The 23,029-nt window shown below is 46.6% G+C and overlaps 1 protein-coding gene across 1 annotated transcript in view; it reads right to left on the reverse strand.

Annotated features, from left to right (window-relative positions):
• Positions 1 to 12,499, reverse strand: part of NLRP1 (NLR family pyrin domain containing 1) — a 40,037-nt gene extending 27,538 nt beyond the window's left edge. Inside the window, 12 exon segments of the mRNA XM_049860321.1 lie at positions 3,659 to 3,949; positions 3,982 to 4,149; positions 4,151 to 4,351; positions 4,353 to 4,443; positions 4,446 to 4,973; positions 4,976 to 5,212; positions 5,215 to 5,251; positions 8,160 to 8,386; positions 9,907 to 10,068; positions 10,919 to 10,988; positions 11,235 to 11,473; positions 12,298 to 12,499. Of these exon segments, the coding sequence (XP_049716278.1) occupies positions 3,659 to 3,949; positions 3,982 to 4,149; positions 4,151 to 4,351; positions 4,353 to 4,443; positions 4,446 to 4,973; positions 4,976 to 5,212; positions 5,215 to 5,251; positions 8,160 to 8,386; positions 9,907 to 10,068; positions 10,919 to 10,988; positions 11,235 to 11,473; positions 12,298 to 12,499 (2,453 nt within the window).
• Positions 12,500 to 23,029: the final 10,530 nt, after the last annotated feature.

Here is a 23,029-nt window from a genome sequence, read left to right on the forward strand (position 1 = left end):
GAGTTTGGGAGTATTCCCTCCTTTTCTATGCTCTGAAATACCTTTAGTAGTAGTGGTGTTAACTCTTCTATAAAGGTATGGTAGAACTCTCCAGTGAAGCCATCCGGTCCAGGGCTTTTTTTTTTGTTGGGAGTTTTTTAATTACCTTTTCAACTCTTCTTTTGTTATGGGTTTTTTTTAGTTGTTCTACCTCTGTTTGTGTTAGTTTAGGTAGGTAGTTTATGTTTCTAGAAATTCATCCGTTTCTTCTAGGTTTTCAAATTTCTTAGAGTACAATTTTTCGTAGTAGTCTGGTATGATTCTTTTAATTTTAGTTGCGTCTGTTGCGATATCGCCCATCTCATTTCTTATTCTGGTTATTTGCTTCCTCTTCTGTTTTTCTTTTGTCAGTTTGGCCATTGGTTTATCAATTTTGTTAATTTTTTCAAAGAACCAGCTTTTGGTCTTGTTAACTCTTTCAGTTATTTTCCTGTTCTCTATTTCATTTAATTCTGCTGTAATTTTTTTATTTGCTTTCTTCTTGTGTCTGGGGGTTTCTTTTGTTGCTGTCTATTTGTTCATGTCGTAGGGATAATTCTTTGATTTTGGCTCTTTCTTCTTTTTGTATGTGTGCATTTATTGATATAAATTGACTTCTGAGCACTGCTTTTGCTGTGTCCCAAAGGTTCAGATAGGAAGTGTTTCCATCCTCATTGAATTCTATGAATTTCTTCAGTCCATCCTTAATGTCTTTTATAACCCAGTCTTTTTTGAGCAAGGTATTGTTCAGTTTTCAAGTGTTTGATTTCTTTCCCCTGCTTTTTCTGTTGTTGATTTCTACTTTTATGACCTTATGATCAGAGAAGATGCTTTGTCCTATTTCAATGTTTTGGATTCTGCGAAGGCTTGCTTTATGACCTAACATGTGGTCTATTCTAGAGAATGTTCCATGTGCACTAGAAAAGAAAGTATACTTGGCTGCTGTTGGATGGAGTATTCTGTATATGTCTATGAGGTCAAGTTGGTTGATTGTAGCATTTAGATTTTCTGTGTCTTTATTGAGCTGCTTTCTGGATGTCCTGTCCTTCACCGAAAGTGGTGTGTTGAAGTCTCCTACTATTATAGTAGAGCTGTCTATCTCACTTTTAGTTTTTTTCTGGATGTCCTGTCCTTCACCGAAAGTGGTGTGTTGAAGTCTCCTACTATTATAGTAGAGCTGTCTATCTCACTTTTCAATGCTGTTAGAGTTTGTTTTATGTATCTTGAAGCCCTGTCATTGGGTGCATAAATATTTAATATGGTTATATCCTCCTGGTATAAAAAAAATACTGTCCCTTTAATCATTTTATAGTGTCCTTCCTTATCCTTTGTGGTGGATTTAACTTTAAAGTCCTTTTTGTCAGAAATTGATACAGTAAAAACTGCAAGAGCTGAAACCTGTGTAAGGCGGAGACCTGTCAGAGAAGAAAACTCAAATATTTTCCACCAACGTAGGGCGACAGAAAAGTAGTAAGACTGCACCTTGTCAAACGTGGAAAACTTGCAAGACCTGGAAAAACAAGGCAGTTCCATTGAGTTCCAGCTCTCACTGGTTTCACTGTATATTATGAAAATGAAACTGATTGTAAAATATATTTTGTTATGTATATTTTCATCAGAATTTAAAAAAGAAAACAAAACCGTAAAATACTGTATAAGTGTGGTTCAATTTTTGCCATAGAAATGTGCATAGAAAAAAAAAACTAGAAAGATATACCTTAATTCTTAATGATGGTCATCTCTGAGTGATAGGATTCTGGTTGATATTAATTTTTATCATTTTACTTATCTATATATTCTTATTTTTCTTTGATGACTGTTGGTTGCTTTTTTGTGATTTTTTTTTAATCTGAAATTAAAAGATATAACTCAAGCATTTCTTCCTCTGTGAATCTTTCCTTTTTTGGCCCACTTGTGTGACCATTCCCTTCCTCAGACCACTGAAGTACCTAGTTCATACCTCTATTATTCTAGGCATCACATTCTATTGTAATTATTTGGGTAGGCGTCTATCTTCTCATCCAGATTTTGAGCTCTTTGAGGACAGAGATTATTATCGTATTTTATTAACCTGTTATCTTCAGGGCCTGCTATAAAATCATTGCTTAATAAATGCTTAAGGTGTAAATCCTCTAAAGGGGAAGATTGTTCGCTGCCATCAGGTCAGCCCTCGACTCATGGTAGCCACAGGCATAATGAATGAAACACTGCCCAGTCCTTCGCCATGCCCATGAGCTGGCCATTGAGATTCATATGGTTTTCACTGGCTGATTTTCAGAAGTAGATCACGAGGCCTTTCCTCCTAGTCTGTCTTAATCTGGAAGCTCAGTTGAAACCTGTTTCGTATCACAGCAACACACCAGCCTCCACCGACAGATGGGTCGTGGCAGTGCTTGAGGTGCACTGGCTGGGAATTGAACCGGGGTCTCCAACATGGAAGGCAAGAATTCTAGCACTGAACCACCACTGCCCCCCTGCAAAATGGGAGCTAGACACATAAAAATGCTATATGATCAATACCGCAATGGAGGTAGAGGAACTTAGATGTGGAAATTAATGGTTTTGCTGGGATTGGGGGATGGTTTGAGAAAGCTCCTCTGTTATGTTCAGGTTGTGGTTTCAGGCCAAATTCCTGGGACAGTGGTGACATCACTGACACAAACAACAAAGCCCATTTTGCAGGTAAGGTAGAGTCTCTTTCAGACACATGCATTCTAAGGTGATGGGGGAAGATCCCAGGTGCAATGTCATTCCCAACAGTCATTCCCATCAAGGGGATCCCTGAAGCAGCTGAGAAAACAATTTCTTGGACAGAAATAATGTCAAGGCCAAAGGGGTGATCTCTCCAACTCCCTACTACCACAAACCATTGCAATCCACAGGCTCATGAATGCCCCCTTATAGACTTTAAGCAAATGTTTAATATGGCTAAATCTTGCCAGATATCTCCAGAATGGCTGAAGAGTCTACTCTTCCATGGTCGCTCTGATCATCGATGATAGTACCTTTGTAGGTTATTATATCTTTATAGGCTTTGAGGTTTCTTCTTGTAAATTACCTGTTTATGGGCAGTTATCTGTGAGGGTTTTAAAATGTGCCCAGGAATTCTCTGATACTCCTCCTTTGATGAACTGGAGCTTAATTCCCTATCTCTTGAGTGTGGACGTACTTACTAAGTTAGGGAAGTTCTCTTCTATTCCTAGTTTGCAAAGAGCTTTAATCATCAATAGGTTCTATACTCGATCAGATGGTTTTCCTACATCGGTTGGGATAATCCTATGATTTTTCTGCTTTAGGGTATTAATATGATGAAACTGATAAAGGAAAAAGAAAGTGTCAAGAGAAAGGAGCAGAGGCAGGTGGCTGCCTGAACCCCTTGGAAAGTGCTGAGGGGAACTCGGGTCAGTGTGAAGGTGGAAGTGCATCCAGGCCATCACAGGGGTAGGAGAGGCAGCAGATCAAGGCAGGGCCACAGCAGAGCACCATCCACAGAGTCAGATGCTGCAGAGGAATTTAGGCAGAGAATGGAGGTCTCATTTGGCAGTTAGAAATCACTGGTGACCTTGAGCCTTGAGCCCTTGGCATGAGGCTTAAAGAGCACGCCTCTGGTGCTCAGGAGATTCCAGCTCATGGAACCTACAGAGAGGGGCTGAAGAGAGGGGGCAGTGGGAGCACCCACAGAACCACACTGGGGGGCCTCAATGCCTGTCCATGCTGACTGCTCCCATTCACTTGCAGGCTCTTCACACTGTGGCAGAATTTAAGGCAGAAAGCCAATATCAGGAGCTCCGTGTTTGTGTGAACACACATCCTTGCATCTTGGAAGTGGGCCATGGCTTGGGTCAGAAATGCCTTGTCCTGAATCTCATACAAGCAGTGGAGCAACTCCAAAGAGTACAGCTGCAGGGAGGATCTTTGTGCTGCATTTCTGCTTCAGCCCACCCCCGCAGTTCCCACTGGGGCTCCCGAGACAGCTGGCAGTTGAAGATGTTCTCTCTCTCCCTGGGCACATGCTCACTTAAAAGGCCGAAGAGGAAACACGTGCTTGGTGCCCCAAACAGGTCATGCTTTCCTTATACTTCTAACAACTCTGATGCTGTCCAGATTATCACTGCCGTCTGCCTCCTCCCCCAGTACACAGAAAATTGCTGCCAAGAATTCCTGGAAACACAGGTGGCTGCAGCTGTAGCTCAGAAAGGTGGAGTGTTTTTGAAAAACACCTCTCTTTAAGAAAGTGGAGATGACAGCCCCACCTAACCCATGTTTGTTGAGATCTCTTGAACTAAACAGTGTCTTTTCTCACCAGGTGCCCTCAGCAGCCAGAGAGCACAAGGCCCAGGGGCTGAGCTGGGAGAGCCTGGGCCAGGCAGTGCAGGCAGAGGGCTGTAGTGGTAGGGGAGGTCAGTGCAAGTTCTTCCCCGGCACCATCTGCAGCTTCAGGCAAGCGCAGACAAGCCAGGACACCCAGGGCATCAGACACAAGGTCAAGAGGGCATGGTTTGATTCAACAAAGCTGAAGGCTCTGGCTGCTTGGCTTTCATCTGGGAAATATTTGTAGAAATAGCTCTTCCTGCCGGCCTTGGAGAACCCCAACACCTCCACCCAACGTGGCTGTTCCAAAGAAGAAATGAGTTTGCCGAGAGCTGTGGCCTGGGCCATGATCAACAAGGATGTCTCAGGCAGTATGGTTTTCCCCAGCAAACTGCCCAGCAGCACCAGTACAAGCTACTGCTGGCTCCAGTGCAGATACAGCTCAGATGCCCGTTTCTCAGAGACCTATTTTGGCTCATCCAGACCGTCCAGGATGAACAGCACCTGCTCTGGCTGAGACAGGATCAGTCCAATGGGAGCCAGAACGGTAGCCCAGTCGTTGGTGATGAGCTCAGAGAGACATCCCACGGTGGACTGGGTCAGCTCTCTGCAGTCCAGGTAGAAGACCGGCTGGAAGTGGTCCTGTACAGCTGGCCTTGCTCCCAGACTCCCTTCACCTGCCTGGCCAGTGTTGACTTCCCAATTCAGCAGCCCCCTGCAGTATGACTATGAGGCTCTTCCTGGGTGCCCAGGCCTGGGCCAAATAAGTCTTAGACTTCAATCAAATGCCCTTGATCCTCCACTACTCCATGATGCCAGCTTTCTCTCACCAGGGGCTCATGGCCTTTGGGGTGAGGTTTGCGTAGAAGCAGCAGCTGTGTGATTTTTGGTGCAAATCCTCATTTTTCCAGGACTGAGAATTCTGGCCTCATGTGGGACAGGTCCTCTCTCCTCTCTGGTTCTGGTAGCTTTCTCTGTTTCCTAAGTAAGGGAGGGAAAGATGGGACATAAAGATATAAAATAGATTTGTTCGTCTGTTCATTCATTCATTCAACTCTGTTTTAGGCACCCACTCCATGCCACATACTGCTGGCTACAGACACGGGTACCTTCTCTCCAGTGTAGTGAAAGGAACATAGCCTTTGGGGAAGAAGATCTCTGTTCAAGTCTTGACTCTATCAAGTCATACTCCCTATATGACTTTCTTTAATTCTTCAAATATTTGTCAAGTGCTTGGTATGGGCCAGGCACTGCTCTAGGGGCTGGGGATAAAGAGAGAATAAAACAAACATAGCTCTCTGCCTTTATTAAGTCCATGACTTGGGAAATTAGCCCTACTAAGCCTCAGTTTTCTCATCTGTAAGTTGGGATTGTGTTATCTCCTTGTCAGAGGTCATGGAGGACTGGCTGGGCTCCTACACATAAGAAATGGGCTGTGGAGCTGCTTGGCTGCCAACACCTATTGTGCTTCAAGAAAGAGGTAAATGGATGGTATAGTAGATGCTGTTGGCTACTGACAGTATTCCCCCAGCACTCAGCTGTACCAGTACAAGCTAACGATGTCCTTCTGCAAGCACCTGTGGTTCTCTGGGTGAGGGCCATGTCTTGACCCTTGAGTGGGGCAGGCCAGAAATGCTGGGCAATTAACACCTCAGGAGGAGTCCTTGACCAACAATGGATAAGAGTCCTTTGCCCCTCAGGACAGACAACACTGAGGTGTGCTCTACATAGTCTTCCAGAGATTCCCAGCTAGATTGAACCTCAGTTGCTCACAGAGGTAACCCACTCCATAATGCATCCTTGTCTGGCTTCCCTTCCCTGCCTTCCTTCTGCACTCTCCATTCTTCTTCCAGGAAATCACCTACCAAATAAACTGTCTGCAGTCACATTCTATCTCAGGGTCTGCTTCTGGGGGATTATAAGACAGACCTTATAATTATGTAAAGACAGAGATGGGAAAGTGTCCTGTGCACTGTGAAGAGCTGAGCACATTTAAGAGATTGTGTCTCAGGGTGGGACTTCAAGTTCATATCTTAGTCAGATTCCAAATAATTGTTACAACCCTACTACAGATTGATGTCCCCTCAAAAGATATATTAAAAGTCCTAAACTCCAGCACCTGTGAATTTGACCTTGTTTGGAAGAATCACAGTTTATCAGTTAATATGAGGTCCTATCAGAGCAGGGTGGATCTCAACCCAATCTGAGTGCTGCCTATATAAAAGATAACAGACACCGAGGAACAGACAGGTGAAGATGGCCACGTGAAGATGCCGCATATATCGAAGGAATGCCAAGGAATTCTGGGGAGAGTTGGGGCCGTGGGGTCACTTTATGTCTCCAGCACTGGGTGAGACTGGGGTGTCAGAAGGCCACCCCGACTTCTGGAACCATATCGATAGATATTCTTTATTCTCTCCTGTGCGAATATTTCTGGCAAGGTGAACATCTCCTAAGAGCAATGGGATGGCCAAATTGGGTAATGCCATGACCTGCCCTGCTCAGGGAGCTGTGTCTGCTTCACATACCAGGAGAGGGCTTAGCTCTTCTTCATGTCAGGCTCTCCAGAACGTTCTGGCTTTTATGGATCTGTTACCACATGTCTCATCCTCTTGAATCAAGTTTTATCTTAACCTCTTCCTGCCACATACCTCTAACAAGTTACATTTTAAAGTTATGCCCTTGACCAGGGGTAGGCAAACTATGGACCCTAGGTCAAATCCAGCCCACCACCTGTTTTTGTCCAACCTGTGAGTTAAGAACGGTTTTTACATTTTTAAATGGTTGGAAAAATCAAAAGAAAAATAATATTTTATGACATGTGGTAACTGTACAAGTCAATATTTCAGTGTCCATAAATAAAGTTTTATCGGTCACTCAGTATGCAGTGCAGGATCTCACCTACAGTCCTAGATGGGCAGGGTTACGTAGGGGTGATTGGAGCAGACACAGGTATCTGGCTGCAGTCAAGGGTTATGTGCTGAGCAAGGTAGGGGGCTGACAGCTGTCCCTGAGTGCCTGGGTAGAAGGCCTGTCCCTGTTTCCTAGAGCATGTAGGTGGGTGGGTTTTGCAGCTGGACTTTGGACACTCAGTGCTGTTGGCTGTAAGAACTGAGAGGTACCACTTATGCTCAGACCCCTGTCTCTGGTGTCTACGTGGAGTGGGTGGAGCCACCAGTCCTCAGTCCCCTGATGTGGATAGGTGAGGACCCTGCTTAACCGGTAAAAAAAAAAAAAAAGTAGGACGGTGTCAAATGTCACAAATCTGCCACTCTCCCTTACCTGTTGCAGTTAAAAATAGGCTTCAGGTATGTATGTACCCTGTTGTGCTATGCTAATGAGGGCCTACACTGTTGAAATGGGCCCACATAGGTCTAGGCAGGGGTGAAAGGTGTTCAAAGTCCCTGGACCCCTTATGCTTGTGTCTAGGCAAAGGAGCTATGTCTGCTCTGAGGTCCTGATAAATTACTTTTTCCTGTTATTTGTTCGCTAATTTTTCCCTCTCCAAATCTGGGAGGATGGCTTTGGGCATGCGAGGGATCCCACTTCTGGCCCAGGGGTCTCCCACAAGGCAACCACTAAAGCCAGACTGGGACTGGAGTGGGGGGAAGAGGGAGGAGGCGGGTAAATGGGAGAGTTACTTCTCAGAGGGGAAGCGATTTTTTTTTTTTGATCTGGCGGGGTAGGTTAGATTCTCACACTTAACTTTTGCTAGTCTCCACCCCTATCCGCCCCTGAGTGACGACCCCCGCTCCAGGAGAGTTTCTTTGTGCTCAGCCAGCCGACCCAGCCCCCGGGGGATTCTTTGTCCACTCCTTTGAGTCACCCACCCCTCTCCAGGAGTTCAGCAGGGTCTCACCTGTGCAGCCGTTTCCAGATGTTTCGCCCAGAGGCCACCCAGTCCTAGGATCCTCCTGCTCTCTGGGTTCTGTGCTAGACTGAGGTAGGGGCTCCCAGGCTCCCAGCACTGCTGTGGAGGTGGGGGCGTTAGACAACTCTTGGTTTGGAGAGCTGTGGGCTGGGGAGCTGGGAAAGAAGAGGATGGAGGGAGGGTTTTCTGGAGGGAATGAGAAGACAGAAATTACTGAGTATCCATTGTGTTTCAGGCGCATGTATTTTGAATTCACACAACAATCCTGTTAGATGAGTGTTGGTGATCCTGTTTTTAAAATCATGTAAAGGTAGAGATACAATTTTATCTCTTAGTAGCTGGTATGAAACTTCCTTTTGGTGGGGAGTACAGTGTATATCAGGTAGAAAGATTTTGATAAGCCACTTGGAGGGTTGAGCTCCCCATTCTGAGTGACAACAAATAGTTACTAAGTGGCACCTGAGGAAGATGCGTCCTGTTTACTGACAGGCACTGTTTCACAAGGCAATGAGAACTCATGGGGCATACAAATTGAGGGCAGAATGGAATTGCTCTGTGTCCTAGAGAATGGAAGAGCCAGTGAGGCTAGGCGTGGGGAAAGGGCAGGAGAAAGAAGAATGCTGGTGGGGTGTAAGAGGGGGAACCAGTGTGGAGAGAGAGTGTGAGCAGTCTAATCCTCTCTGAAAATATCTTCAGTAGAGTCTATACCATGCATTCAGACTTTTGTGCGAATGGATTTTTTGTGTAGAGCTCAAAGAGTTGCAATTTCGGTACAGTGGGTTGGGAGGTGGTGTGAAGAGAGAACAATGGGGGTCGTATTAAGACTCAGATGAGGAAACTGTGTCACAGGAATGAAGCTACCTGTTCCAGGTCACACAGCAAATGGGTGAAGTCAGGGTGAAATCTGAGGACAACTGAGCTTCAGTAACCACTGCTGCCAAGGCTTGGGGGAGGGTGAGAGGGGGCACAGGAGGATGAGAACGAGAAAGGGAGGGGTGGGGGGAGCTGGGGGAGGGGAGCTTTCACAAAGCAGCAGCAAGGTGGAGGGGGAAACCACTGTATCAGGAATGGGGTGTTCTGGGTTCTAGCCCTGGCTTTGCCTTAAGCGCTGCGTGAGCTTGGACAGTATCCTTCCATGGGAGCCCTTCTACAGCGGGAAAAGATGGCCACTTGGTGCTGGCATGAGAAGAAAAAGAGGCGAGGGTCGCCACGGTTTGCAGCCTGGGTGGCTCAGGATGGCAGATATTAAAATAAGATGAGTCAGGAGAGGGAACTGGCTTGGGCTGAGGAATAAGCCTAGCCTCTTCTTGGGGCCCATGTGCAGAACAGGGTCATCCTTGGAACTTTCTGGACTGCTCTGATTCCAAGAATCCCCAGAGAGCACCAGAAAATGAGCTGAGCTCTGCCTGGGCAAGGACCATGTCACACATGGCTTCCGGTGTAAATAAGACTAATTGCCTGGCCCACATGGGTCTCAGTTTCCCCATCTGTCAAATGGGAGAGAGTGTAATATTAGCATCAAGACCCGGAAAGACCATTTATAGGCCTACTACTCCCACCGCCCCATCCTGGCTCCTCCTTCCCTCCTCTGTAGTTCCTCCAGCCCAGGTCCCCATGCTGGTACATATTCACCTGGGTAGGGACCCAACTGCTGACTTACAGCCCCACCAGGAGCCCTTGGGCCTATGCAATGCAGCAAGCCTCACCTCTCCAGCTGTGTCCAGATGTGTCAGGCAGGAACTTCAAAATCTCTCCTTTCTTCCTAGAGGGGCACCAAGGAACCAGGAACCTCAGCACCTTGGCGGCAGTGGGCCAGCTGTGGGATTCCAGGTTGGGAGTGCTCAGGGAGGTGAGGAATGCAGAAGGGTCTGGGGACGAAGAGGATGGGGGCTCTTCATGTTGGGCAAGTCTCATGGCTTCCCCAGGAGGGGCCAAGAGAAACCAGTGAATCCGTTGCAACCGTCTCACAAGCCCCTGGTGGGCTCATCTGGAGAATAATGCCCTCACAGACACCACTGGGCAAAAGGCCTGGTCTGGGATCCAGGAAATTTGTGTCTTTGTCTTGGTTCTCCTCTCTGCGTGGTGCAAAAGGTTTGTGCTCAACTAGTAACTGAGAGGCTGGCGGTTTGAACCCGACCAGAGGCGTCATGGAAGAAAGGCCCGGTGATCTGCTTTCACAAGGATTACAGCCAAGAAGAGGCTATGGAGCTTGGTTCTTCTCTGTAACATATGGGGTTGCCATGAGTCAGGGTTGACCCGACGGCGAGGGGCTTGATTTGCCTTGGCTCTGGCCCCACCTCTCTGTGTAAGTCACTCCTCTCTGAGTCTCAGCCCTCTCATATGGAGCTAAGGGCTTCTGCTTCCCCAGATTGCTAACACGAATAATAAAAATAACAGTAACAGCAGCAGCAGCAACAACAATGACAAGAGCTCTTATTTATTGAGCACTTCCTATGTACTAGACTCTGTGCTAAATGCTTAACACGGATCATCATTTCCACCAGCACACAGTCCTATGATTCAGGCATTACCTCTTACTCTCCCATTTTACAGATGGAGAAATAGAGGCAGAGAGTGGTGAAGTGATTTGTCCAATGGGGTGAGCTAAAAAGTGGTCCAGCCAGGACTGGAACCTGCCCCTGCCCGACTCCCAGTCTGTACTTATAACTACAATGCCAGGCAAGTACCTTGCTGAGGGGCTGGGTGTGAAACCCATACAATCCTTCCCAGCACCCTTTGGAATGGCAGCCTCTTCCCTCTCTGGCCTCTGAGTGCTCCCTCCCAGGTTCTGCGAGGACAGGGGATGGTGTGGGGACCTGAGGTCCAGCAAGAGACTCCCAGCAGGACTACCAGCTCCAGCCTAGTCTGTGCCCTTCCCCTGCCCAGGGGAGTCCCTTGTCACTGCCCAGAGAAAGGCCTGGTAGGGAGGACTCAGTGGAGGATGCTCTAAGGGGAGAGGGTGGGGGCCAGGGACCCACAGTGGGCAGAGGGCCTTTGTCTACTCACCTGCCATCAAGGCCATCTCTCCTTAGGCCCGGGAGCACAGCTTGCTCAGGCTCATCTTCTCCCAGGTGTGGAGGGCCAGGTCCCAAGGCCTCTGCTCCCCACACTGAGCCACCAGTCATGAGGCCACCTCCATGCCCCCTACTTTTTCTGGTTGAGCAGGGAATACACTGAGAGAGCCTCCACCGATTGGCGGCTGAAGCTGAAAATCCTTCTTCCTCAGTTCCTCCAAGTACCCGGCCAGCCACCACTGGACTCTGCCAGCCATTTCTGTCATTAGAGGGTGGTGGGGACGTTTAGGGGCCAGAGTGGCAGGTGTCAGGCAGGCAGAGAAGAGTTTCTCCCTTCTCCTAGACCCCTACCATCTCCCAGCACAAGCTCCCACTGGGATCATTCCTCTTTCCCTGGTAAACTTCTATTCAGCATCCAGAAGCCAGCTCTGTAAACCTCAGGGCACCAGCCGGAAAATTTGGTGGCACAGTAGTTAAGTGCTAGGGCTGCTAACCAAAAGATTGGCAGTTTGAATCCACCAGGCGCTCTTTGGAAACTCTATAGGGCAGTTCTACTCTGTCCTATAGGGTTGCTATGAGTCGGAATTGCCTTAACTGCAGCAGATTTGGCTTTTTGGGGCACCTGCTAATAGATGGTGTTGGGAGGAGGGAGAGGAAGGGGAGTGGTAGGAAAAGCCATCGGAGGGAGGAGCTGGGAGGGGAGTGGGAGGTACTGGAAGCAGTCAGGCGCCTGGAGGTGGGGTCCAGGGAGGAGGGTGTGCGTGTGACATTCACTATTCTGTGTTCCTCAGATTCCTCCCTCTTCTGGGACCTGGGCTCCTGGGACCATCTCTTCAGCCTTAATTCTGGTAGGCTGGGGCGGGGGACAGGCCAAGCTGGGTCGGCTTCCAGAGCCCAGTGTGGAGATCAGGGCTGTCCATTTGCAGGGCCTCTTTAGACCCCTTCTGGGATACCAGTCAGGGAGGACAGTACTCACCCAGCCAGAGCAGGAACAATAGTCACCAAGAGGAAAGCACATGGGGATGTGGCCAGGAGCGGGAGGATGGGGGCCGGGACAGGCACACGCAGAGAGCAGCTCAGAACCAGACTCCAGATAGGCCGTGTCCACAGGCGCAGACAGGCTGACAAGGCACCAGGTGCAGCCCTGCATGCACATACAGGCACAGGAATCTTCCCCCACGCCCTGCAGCCCATTGCCCAGAGTTGCCACAGGGCCAGGGGCAGACTCTCCAGGCAGGTGGGTGTGGGGCCGGGTCCCATGCTCTCCAGATGGGTGGGCCCCCATGTCTGCCAGGGTGGCTCCTAATCGGGAAACATTACAGCCAGCCCAGAGAGTATCTTTCCTGGTGTCTTGCAGTTTTGGGGGCTCCCTGAGCCCCACCGCATGGCCTGCCGTGCTAGGAGGGGCCCTGAGGTGTGTGGTCCAGGCTCAGGGGGCTGTTGGGCTTTGTCTGCTTTGGCTAGTAAACATTCCCACCAGAAAGGAGAGCCAGGCCCTGGGGGAGTCTGGCACAGGCTTTTTTCTTTTGTAGAAGAGACAGACGGTGGGGAGTCCAGGCTGAAGAATGACATTACCCACTCCTTCGCTGTTGTGTAATAGCGCCAGGAGCTTCTAGAAGATGTCCTGACCTAGGCTGGAAGCAGGCTTAAGGAGCTTCAGCTCACTCATTGCTTGGACACTGACTCGCTTCATTTCTCTGAGCCTCAGTTTGCTTATCTATTAAATGGGGGCATCACAGATTTGCCAAGAGGCTCAAATTAAGCAAAAGCTTTTACTGCTCTTTAAAAATGTAATAGAAATGTAAGTTCTTTTAAATTTTATTTTTATGGCCAATAAGCACACCATATAAAAATAATCAGCTTCTGTCAAGTCAATTCTGACTCGTGGTGACCTCATATGTGCCAGAGTGGAACTGCACCACAGGGCTTTCTATGGCTGAAGTTTTGGAAGTAGATCACCAGGCTTTTCTTCCAAGGGGCCTCTGAGTGGACTCGAATCACCAACCTCTCGGTTAGTAGCTGTTTTGGATTGATGGTGTCTGTCAAAAATGTGTATCAGTTTGGCTAGGCCATGAATCTCAGTATTGTGTGATTGTCCACCATTTTGTCATTTGATGTGATTTTCCTATGTGTTGTAAATCCTACCTCTGTGATGTTAATGAGGTGGGATTAGTGGCAGTTACGTTAATGAGGCAGGACTCAATCTACAAGATTAAGTTGTGTTTTAAGCCAATCTCTTTTGAGATATAAAAGAGAGAAACAGGTAGAGAGACAGAAGGACCTCATATCACCAAGAAAGTAGTGCCAGGAGCGTGCATCCTTTGGACGTGGGGTTCCTGCACTGAGAAGCTTCTAGACCCAGGGGAAGACTGATGACAAAGGCCTTTCTCCAGAGCCAACAGAGAGAGAAAGCCTTCGCTGGGAGCTGGCACCCTGAATTCAGACTTCTAGCCTCTTAGGCTGTGAGAGAATAAATTTCTCTTTGTTAAAGCCACCCACTTGCGGTATTTCTGTTGTAGCGGCACTAGATAACCTGAACAGTAGCTGAGCCTGTTAACTGCACCACCTAGGGACTCCATCTAGTTTCCTTACCCTGTTTTAGTCTTCTCCACAGCACTTACCACCACCTGATGGTATATGTTTTTTTGTTTATTGTCTGTCACCCGTGGCCGCCAATAAAATGTTAGCTCCCTAAAGACGGGGTTCACTATTGTATCCCCTGCTCCTAAAACAGTGTGTATCCATCGTACCAGCACAATAGATGCCGGACACATTGAGCACCTATTGAAAGATTTCCTTATTCTTTTAAACAACTACTCACCCAGACCAGTAGATGGCACTCAAGTACTTTCTGTGCTTTAAAGAGCAACAGGTTTTGTCAACAGACAGATCGGCACCCTTCTTTTGAAGCCTGAATTTTTAATCTTTTTTGGGGGGCACAGTGAAAGGGTGAGAATAGTAGAAGTAGCATCGTCAGAACCTGGCTAAATTCACGAGGTGGAATGATGAGAATTACCATCAGCACAAAGCTGGTCCCGTGTGGTAGAGGTCATACTTTCACTCTCCAAACTTTTTACCAATTCTGACGCCAGCTGTCGTCACCACGGCACCCTCTGCTTCTCTGCTGGATTTGATAATCTGTCGCAACGACCACACAGGATTCACAGACCGTACTTACAGTTAAATGGCTCGTTAAGGAAGTGTCAAGCTACAACTCATGATCAAGGTCAGGAAGCGTGTAGGCAAAGTCTCCCTTCTTCAGTGCAGGACAGCTCTCTCAGCTCCCCTTGGCTGTACAGGCCTCCGATTGGCCATCTCAGGACAGGCTTCTCTTGGCCCTGCTGTTTGTCACCACTGATTCTACTGCTGGGCCCCTTCCCGACTTCTTGCTGTCTTGAGTGTTACAGCCCTTGACCTGTGTTACAGTTCTTCTGGGAGGTTCCTTACTTCCTCTCTCTCTCTGCTTCTTCTTTCTTCCTTCTGCATTTTCCTGCTGCTTCTGTTCCTGCTTCTTTCTGTCTCCAAAACCTCTGCAGGTTTGGCTGCTTATACACATACTCCTTGTCAATTTCAAGGCATGGCCCCTCCCAGTGGGTGGGGCACAAACTGAAAAATCCCCTCTTCGTAGGCCACAGACACTTCATTTGCATAGCTGGCTATAGTCACCTCATTTGCATAGTCTATTGACCAATCCCTGCAAGGTGGATACCAATCATTGGGTAGGCTGCAGCCCAGGACCAGACAAAAAGTATCAAACCACAAGTTGTTTACAGCTTACCCAGGAAACATCAATCAATCAACCTGGAGAAAAGTAACAAATCCTCTGGGGTGGAAAACTAGGGTGAAGGTAACTCCTCAGGGCTTAGGGGAAAAATCTCTCAAACTGTTTTTCCAAAGAACTGAGGCAAAAGGCCACATAAAGGAAATCCTTTCACCACACGTGCTTTGGGTCCTTGCCTCTTTCCTGCTGTTCAGGGATCCTTAGGAGCCCGTTAAAAACCCACTTTTATTCAAATAATGATAGTTACTATTAAAAATTAACTTTATGAGAATAAAATGTATCTCTCACCTCCTACCGGATTAAAGTGACACTTTAATTTCATTTTCAAGTTATTATGATGTGAATTCAAATCTGGAGACCTTTTGGAAATTAGCCTCTTCAAAATTTCCCTCCATCTGGCTGTTCCTGGGAGTTTCCCAGGATTGCCTTAGTTTCTCCCTGACTTTCTTCTCTTACTACCATTTTGTTGTCTCCGTGGTCCATTATCCTCCTGAGATTGCTGGGCCCAGCTGTTCTTTGCTGATCTTCCAATTCTGGTCCTTAAAGGGACCAGCACTTCTGAGGTGTGGGAGAGGCTGTCTCCAATTCTCCACAGTCCAGCCAAGGCCAGGATGTGGCTTTGAACAAGACTCTCTTGAAGGATCAGGGATAGGAGGAAATAAGTAGAGCAGTGGGTCACTTAGAGTGGCTGCTGCCAATGCTGTCCTCAGAGCCCACAGGTCCAGGACTACCTCGAGCACCTTTTCCAGCTGAAAGTCTCTGAAGCTCTGACGGGTCAACATCTAACAGGGGTTGATCATCGCCCAGCCCCCGAGATTCCCTAGCCACCTCCACACCTTGGAGGGCAGGCCAATCTGGCTTCCGGTCTCAGAAAGTGAACATACTTCCCCATCCCCACCGCACTCCTAAGGCCAGCTCCAGGATTAACCTCCTTCCAGGATGATAAATGTGGAAATGTCTACCCACTTAAGGTTTGTGGTCAGGCGCTCTGGTCCCAACAAGGCAATTGCAAGAGTTTGACAATTTCTTCTGCAAAAGTCTGTGGATTTCGGGCTTATATAGAACTGTGCACTGAACACCAATGTCAAAATCTTCTTTAAAAACATAACCTAGTCCATCCAGTCACCCTCCTCTTGCTCTTCCTCCTTATTCTAATCTTTCCTTCATTGTGAAGAAAATATTGGCACTCAGTGTCTCCCCTACGAAGATCTGTTTTTAATCTCCTGTGAACTTTGACAAGAACACATACACACACATCCCCTGTTTCCAAGAACAAACAATACTCTGTTGTTGCTGTTAGGTGCCATCGAGTTGTTTCCAACTCAGAGTGACCCTTGTATAACAGAATGAAACACTACCCTGTCCTGCGCCATCCCCTCAATTGTTGTAGCCACTGTGTCAATCCATCTTGTCGAGGGTCTTCCTCTTTTTCGTTAATCCTCTACCTTACCACGCATGATGCCCCTCTCCAGAGACTCCTACCTCCTGATAACATATCCAAAGTACGTGAGACAAAGTCTCGCCATCCTTGCTTCCAAGGAGCACTCTGGCTGTACTTCTTCCAAGACAAACGTCTTGTTCTCCTGGCAGTCCATGGTATATTCAATGTTCTTCACCGACGCCAGAATTCAAAGGTGTCAACTCTTCTTTGGTCTTCCTTATTCATTGTTTAGCTTTCACATGCATATGAGGTGATTGAAAATACCATGGCTTGGGTCAGGTGTACCTTGCCCTCAAAGTGACATCTTTGCTTTTCAACACTTTAAAGAGGTCTTTTGCAGCAGATTTGCCCAATGTGACGCGACCTTTGATTTCTCGACTACTGCTTCCATGGGCACTGATTGTGGAGTCAAGTAAAATGAAATCCTTGACAACGTCACTATTTCCTCCATTTATCATGATGTTGCTCTTTCATCCAGTTGTGAGGATTTTTCGTTATGTTGAGGTGCAAAATAGTCTCAATACAGATTTAGAAAAAAATGAAACAGTTCTGTAACATAACCTGCAGGGCATAGTTCTTCCAAAGGACAATTGATGTACATCGCTTACAGTGGAATACAACCTCTCACTCTTTCTCATCTGATATTCTTATTTGCATTTAAGTCTCAACCAAGAACAGTGATGGGCTCCCACCTTACATGCCTAAAAGGATTCACAGATGAGGTCCTTTTTTGATTTTTTTCTTTCAGGCACTGTCACATGTGCTTTTTGGTTTGTCTTCTAGGAAGCTTTTGGGTAAAATGTTTGCCCACCTCTTACAAATATACAAAATGCAATCTTAAAGCACGTTATGCGCATACTACTTCTACTCCTGTTTTATCTTATCACCTCCTTATGCTCATTTTAACCTTGCTTGACATACGTACCAACTTGATGAAATTTTCGTTTTATCTTCATGTGTATATAAATTTGTACACGGAGTCCTTTCAGAACAAGATGGGCTGTACGCAAGACTATAAATCGGTCGAGTTGAGATTTCTGAGGACAGCCTTGGGAGGGGGGAGGGGGCAGGTGATTGACATCTATGGAGTGACAGCTGCTTCAGACTAGGCGTTTTGCACAGCTAGCCCCCCCCATCTTCCCAACGCCCCTCTAAGATTGGGATCCATCATCCTTATTCTGCAGACAAGAAGTTCCTGCTCAGGGAAGAAGGTTGTCAAAGGCCGCTCCTCCAGCCTCAGACCTAGACCCGTGGGACTCCAGAGCCCATGTCCTCATTCCCGTGCATTGTGCTGCCTCCAGCATGATGAGAGGTGCTCTCTCAGGGTCACCAACAAATGTGACACCACCATCAACAACAAAAACCCATTATCGTCAAGTCAACTCCAACTCGTGGCACCCCCGAGTATTTCAGGTAGACCTGAACAGTCTAGGGTTTTTAATGGCTGTAATCTTATGGCAGTAGGTCGCCAGGGCATGCTTTCGCAGTGCTGTTAGGTGGTTTCATCTTATCTAACCTTTCGGTTAGTATTCAAGTGCAAACCGCTCATGCCATCCAGGACCCCTACCAAAAAACCTATCTGTTTCTAAAAAGCTTATCCTCTTGTCACTCCTAAGATTGCTTCTCAAGGGGTGATTTTGGATGCAGGTCGGATGTGCACCTTGAGCCTGCTCTGGCCCCCATCGTGAGGAGAGCCCTGACCCTCTGGGAACACACCTATATCCATTGCATTAAAGGACTTTGGGGGGGGGGATGGGCATTTTTGAATTGAAAATACAGAGATCACATGATGACTTTGGGTATATATCCAGGCCCGCTGATGTCAATCAAAGCAAAGGAGCTTTAACTGTAGCAGGAGGACTGGGATTAGCACTGAGGTAGGACTTCTGCCCAGTCAGAGGTGCTAAATGCAGGGCTGAGTTATGGGAGGTAAGCATGGAATTCCCTCCTCGGAGCCTTTCAGAACGGGCCAAACCCTCAGCTGTCTGGGGATAAGCGTGGAGAGTTAATAAGGCCCCTGTGAGAGCCCCGTCGAGCCTCTTTAGAAAACTACAAATCTGCCATGTCAACTGGTCATTAAACTCCATTACTCCCAGCTGTCCTTTCTTGACAAAATTCATCTTAGGGCCACCAGGTGGTGATAATTCAGCAGAAATAAGGATGTGCAGGGCTTCTCTGAGCAATAAGTGTGCATTAAAAGCAACCCTAATGGGTTCTTCCCCACTTGTCAGTTTGCTGTACTGTGAGGACTGACATGTTGCTGTGATGCCGGAAGCTATGCTGCCGGTATTCAAATACCAGCAGGGTCACCCATGGAGGACAGGTTTCAGCTGAGCTTCCAGACTAAGACAGACTAGGAAGAAGGACCCGGGAGTCTACTTCTGAAAAGCATTAGCCAGTGAAAATCTTATGAATAGCAGTGGAACATTGTCTGATACAGTGCTGTAAGATGACCCCGCAGGTTGGAAGGCACTCAAAAGATGACTGGGGAAGAGCTGCCTCCTCAAAGTAGAGTTGACCTTAATGACGTGGATAGAGTCAAGCTTTCGGGACCTTCATTTGCTGATGTGGCATGACTCAAAATGAGAAGAAACAGCTGCAAACACCCATTAATAATCGGTACAAAGTATGAATCTAGGAAAATTGGAAATTCTCAGAAATTAAATGGAATGCATAAACATCGATATCCTAGGCATTAGTGAGCTGAAATGGACTTTACTGGCCATTTTGAATCGGACAATCATATGGCCTACTATGCCGGGAATGATAACTTGAAGAGGAATGGTGTTGCACTCATTGTCAAAAAGAACATTTCAAGATCTATCCTGAAGTACAATGTTGTCAGTGATAGGGTAATATCCATATGCCTACAAGGAAGACTAATTACTATGACTATTATTCAAATTTACACACCAACCACTAAGGCCAAAGATAGAAGATTTTTATCAGCTGCTGCAGTCTGAGATTGATTGAACATGCAATCAGTATGCATTGATAATCACTGGAGATTGGAATGCGAGAGTTGGAAACGAAGAAGAAGGATCGGTAGTTGGAAAATATGGCCTTGGTGATAGAAACAATGCCAGAGATCGAATGATTGAATTTTGCAAGACCAACGATTTTTTCATTGCAAGTACCCTCTTTCACCAATATAAACAGGGACTATGCACGTGGACCGCGCCAGATGGAACACTCAGAAATCAAATTGACTACATCTGTGGAAAGAGACAATGGAAAACCTCAATATCATCAGTCAGAACAAGGCCAGGGGCCGACTGTGGAACAGAGCATCAATTGCTCATATGCAAGTTCAAACTGAAACTGAAGAAAATCAGAGCAAGTCCATGAGAACCAAAATATGACTTTGAGTATATCCCACTTAAATTTAGAGACCATCTCAAGAATAGATTTGACATATGGAACACTAGTGACTGAAGAACAGACTAGTTGTGCAAGGACATTATACATGAAGAAAGCAAGAGGTCATTGAAAAGACAGGAATGAAAGAAAAGAACAAGATGGATGCCAGAGGAGACTCTGAAACTTGCTCTCAAACGTCGAGCAGCTAAAGCAAAAGGAAGAAAGGATGAAGCGAAAGAACTGAACAGAAGATTTCAAAGGGCGGCTTGAGAAGACAAGGTAAAGTATTATAATGACATGTGCAAAGAGCTGGAGATAGAAAACCAAAAAGGAAGAAGACCGCATGGCGTTTCTCAAGCTGAAAGAGCTGAAGAAAACATTCAAGCCTCAAGTTGCAATAGGGAAGGATTCTATGGGGGAAAATATTAAATGATTCAGGAAGCATCAAAAGAAGATGGAAGAAATACACAGAGTCATTATACCAAGAAGAGTTAATCCATGTTCAACCATTTCAAGAGGTAGCATATGATCAGGAACCAGTGGTATTGAAGGAAGAAGTCCAAGCTGCTCTGAAGGCATTGGCAAAAAACAAGACTCCAGGAGTTGATGGAATATCAATTGAGATGTTTCAACAACGGATGCAGCGCTGGAGGTGCTCACCCGTCTATGCCAAGAAATAAGGAAGATAGCTTCCTGGCCAACTGACTGAAAGAGAGCCATATTTATGCCTATTACCAAGAAAGGTGATCCAACTGAACGTGGAAATTATAGAACAATATCATTAATGTCACACGCAAGCAAAATTTTGCTGAAGATCATTCAAAAATGGCTGCAGCAGTATATCAACATGGAGCTGCCAGAAATTCAGGCTGGTTTCAGAAGAGGACATGGAACCAGGGATATCATTGCTGATGTCAGATGGATCCTGGCTGAAAGCAGAGAATGCCAGAAGGATGTTTAAAAAAAAAAAACAAAACCTGTGTTTTATTGACTATGCAAAGGCATTCGATTGTGTGGACCATAACAAATTATGGGTAACATTGTGAAGAATGGGAATTCCAGAACACTTTTTATTTTTTTTTTAAATTGTGCTCATGAGGAACCTTTGCATAGATCAAGAGGCAGTTGTTTGGACAGAACAAGGGGATACTGATTGGTTTAAAGTCAGGAAAGGTGTGCGTCAGGGTCGTATCCTTTCACCATAACTGTTCAATCTGTATGCTGATCAAATAATCTGAGAAGCTGGACTATATGAAAAAGAACGGGGCATCAGGATTGGAGGAAGACTCAATAACAATCTGTGTTATGCAGATGACACAATCTTTCTTGCTGAAAGTGAAGAGGACTTGAAGCACTTACTTATGAAGATCAAAGACCACAGCCTTCAGTATGGATTGCACCTCAGTATAAAGAAAACAAAAATCCTCACAACTGGACCAATAAGCAACATCATGACATACGGAGAAAAGATTGAAGTTATTGAGGGTTTCATTTTACTTGGATCTACAATCAACACAGCCATGGAAGCAGCAATCAAGAAATCAAACGACACGTTGGTTTGGGTATATCTGCCGCAAAGAACCTCTTTAAAGTGTTGAAAGGCAAAAATGTCACCTTGAAGACTAAGGTGAGCCTGTCCCAAGCCATGGTATTTTCAATTGTATTATATGCATGTGAAAGCTGGACAATGAATACAGAAGACTGAAGAAGAGTTGATGTCTTTGAATTGTGGTGTTGGTGAAGAATATTGAATATACCATGGACTGCCAACAGAATGAACAAATCTGTCTTAGAAGTACAACCAGAATGCTCCTTGGAAACAAGGATGGTGAGACTGCGTCTTACACACTTTGGACATGTTAGGAGGAATCAGTCCCTGGAGAAGGACATCATGCCTGGCAAAGTACAGGTCAGTGGAAAAGAGGAAGACCCTCAATGAGGTGGATTGACATAGTGACTGCAACAATGAACTCAAGCATAACAACGATTGTAAGGATGGCAAAGGACCAGGTAGTGTTTCGTTCTGTTGTGCATAGGGTCGCTATGAGTTGGAACCGACTCAACGGCACCTAACCACAATAACAACAATGGGTTCTGATTTTGCAGCCTGGAAGGCTCTAGGACAAAGAGGGGATGCTCCTCTGGTCCTAACCTTCATAGTTCTCAGAAACCTTTCTGTGAACCCAGGGGGCCTGCAGAGTGGGTTGAAGTGCAATTCAGATGTTGAGTTCTCTAGTTATTCCTGTTAGGCCCTAGAGAGGAACTCTGAGCAACAGAAACTCAGAGGAGGAAGAAGATGCCACTCAAGGTATACGTCTCCTGGGCTCCTGCCATGATCACTTTTGGTCAGAGCACAGGACAGGGCCCTGCTACCCACTGGGTCTTGGGGAGATGAGGAAGGTGCCCTTCGTCAAGGAGGCCATGGTCTGGAACCATGAAGTCAAGATCTTTTGATCTGCGTAGTTTCTTCCAGAAGCTGAGCCCACTAGGATGGTCTGTGGCTATAAGGATAAAACCCACAGGGAGATTCCACTGATCTTTTACTTCTTCTTGCCCATCTACCCCCTAGATTGAGGCTTCTTTGAGGGTAGGGAGAATGTCTAACTTGTACACCACCATACCCCCGTCCATGCTGCAGTGTGTTAGTTGTCTGTAGTAGAAGCTCACTATGTAATTGTTGAACAAGCAATGAATGAATAGTAAGACAAGAGCTGGGTTCCATGGAGCTGTGCAGGCTCTTTGCCAGCGTCTGGCTTCTTTTGGCAGGTTGGTCCTTTGCTTCTTGTCTTTTCCCCAGGGCTTTGCCACAAAATACGCAAGGCTTCCTTCATAGGAGGTGCCTCACACATATTTTTTGAATTATGTACTTGCTCAACAGTCTTACCGTGCCCGTGATGGCCACCCAGGAGCCTGCTGAGGCAGGCCCAAAAGAGTGGTTCTTTCTGCATGAGATGGGTTAAGCGCCTCATCTGTCATCTGCGTCCGTGGAGGTTTTAGTTCTCGGTTCCTTCCTCTCCCTTGTCATCACAGGCAGGGTGTGTGGTGAGAAAGCAGCAGGTGATGATGCTGGAGAAGTGAGCTGGAGCCCCGTTGAGAAGGACTTAAGGTGCCAATTCATGGGGCAGGGAGTGTGGCTGATCCGTCTCCGAGTGCTCACAGTGCCCGGCACCATTCCAGGCACAAAGTAAGTGCTCAATATGGGATGCTTGTCATGCATTGAATTGTGTTCCCCC

This window comes from Elephas maximus, chromosome 19, assembly GCF_024166365.1.
Source record: "Elephas maximus indicus isolate mEleMax1 chromosome 19, mEleMax1 primary haplotype, whole genome shotgun sequence".
NCBI lineage: Eukaryota > Metazoa > Chordata > Mammalia > Proboscidea > Elephantidae > Elephas > Elephas maximus.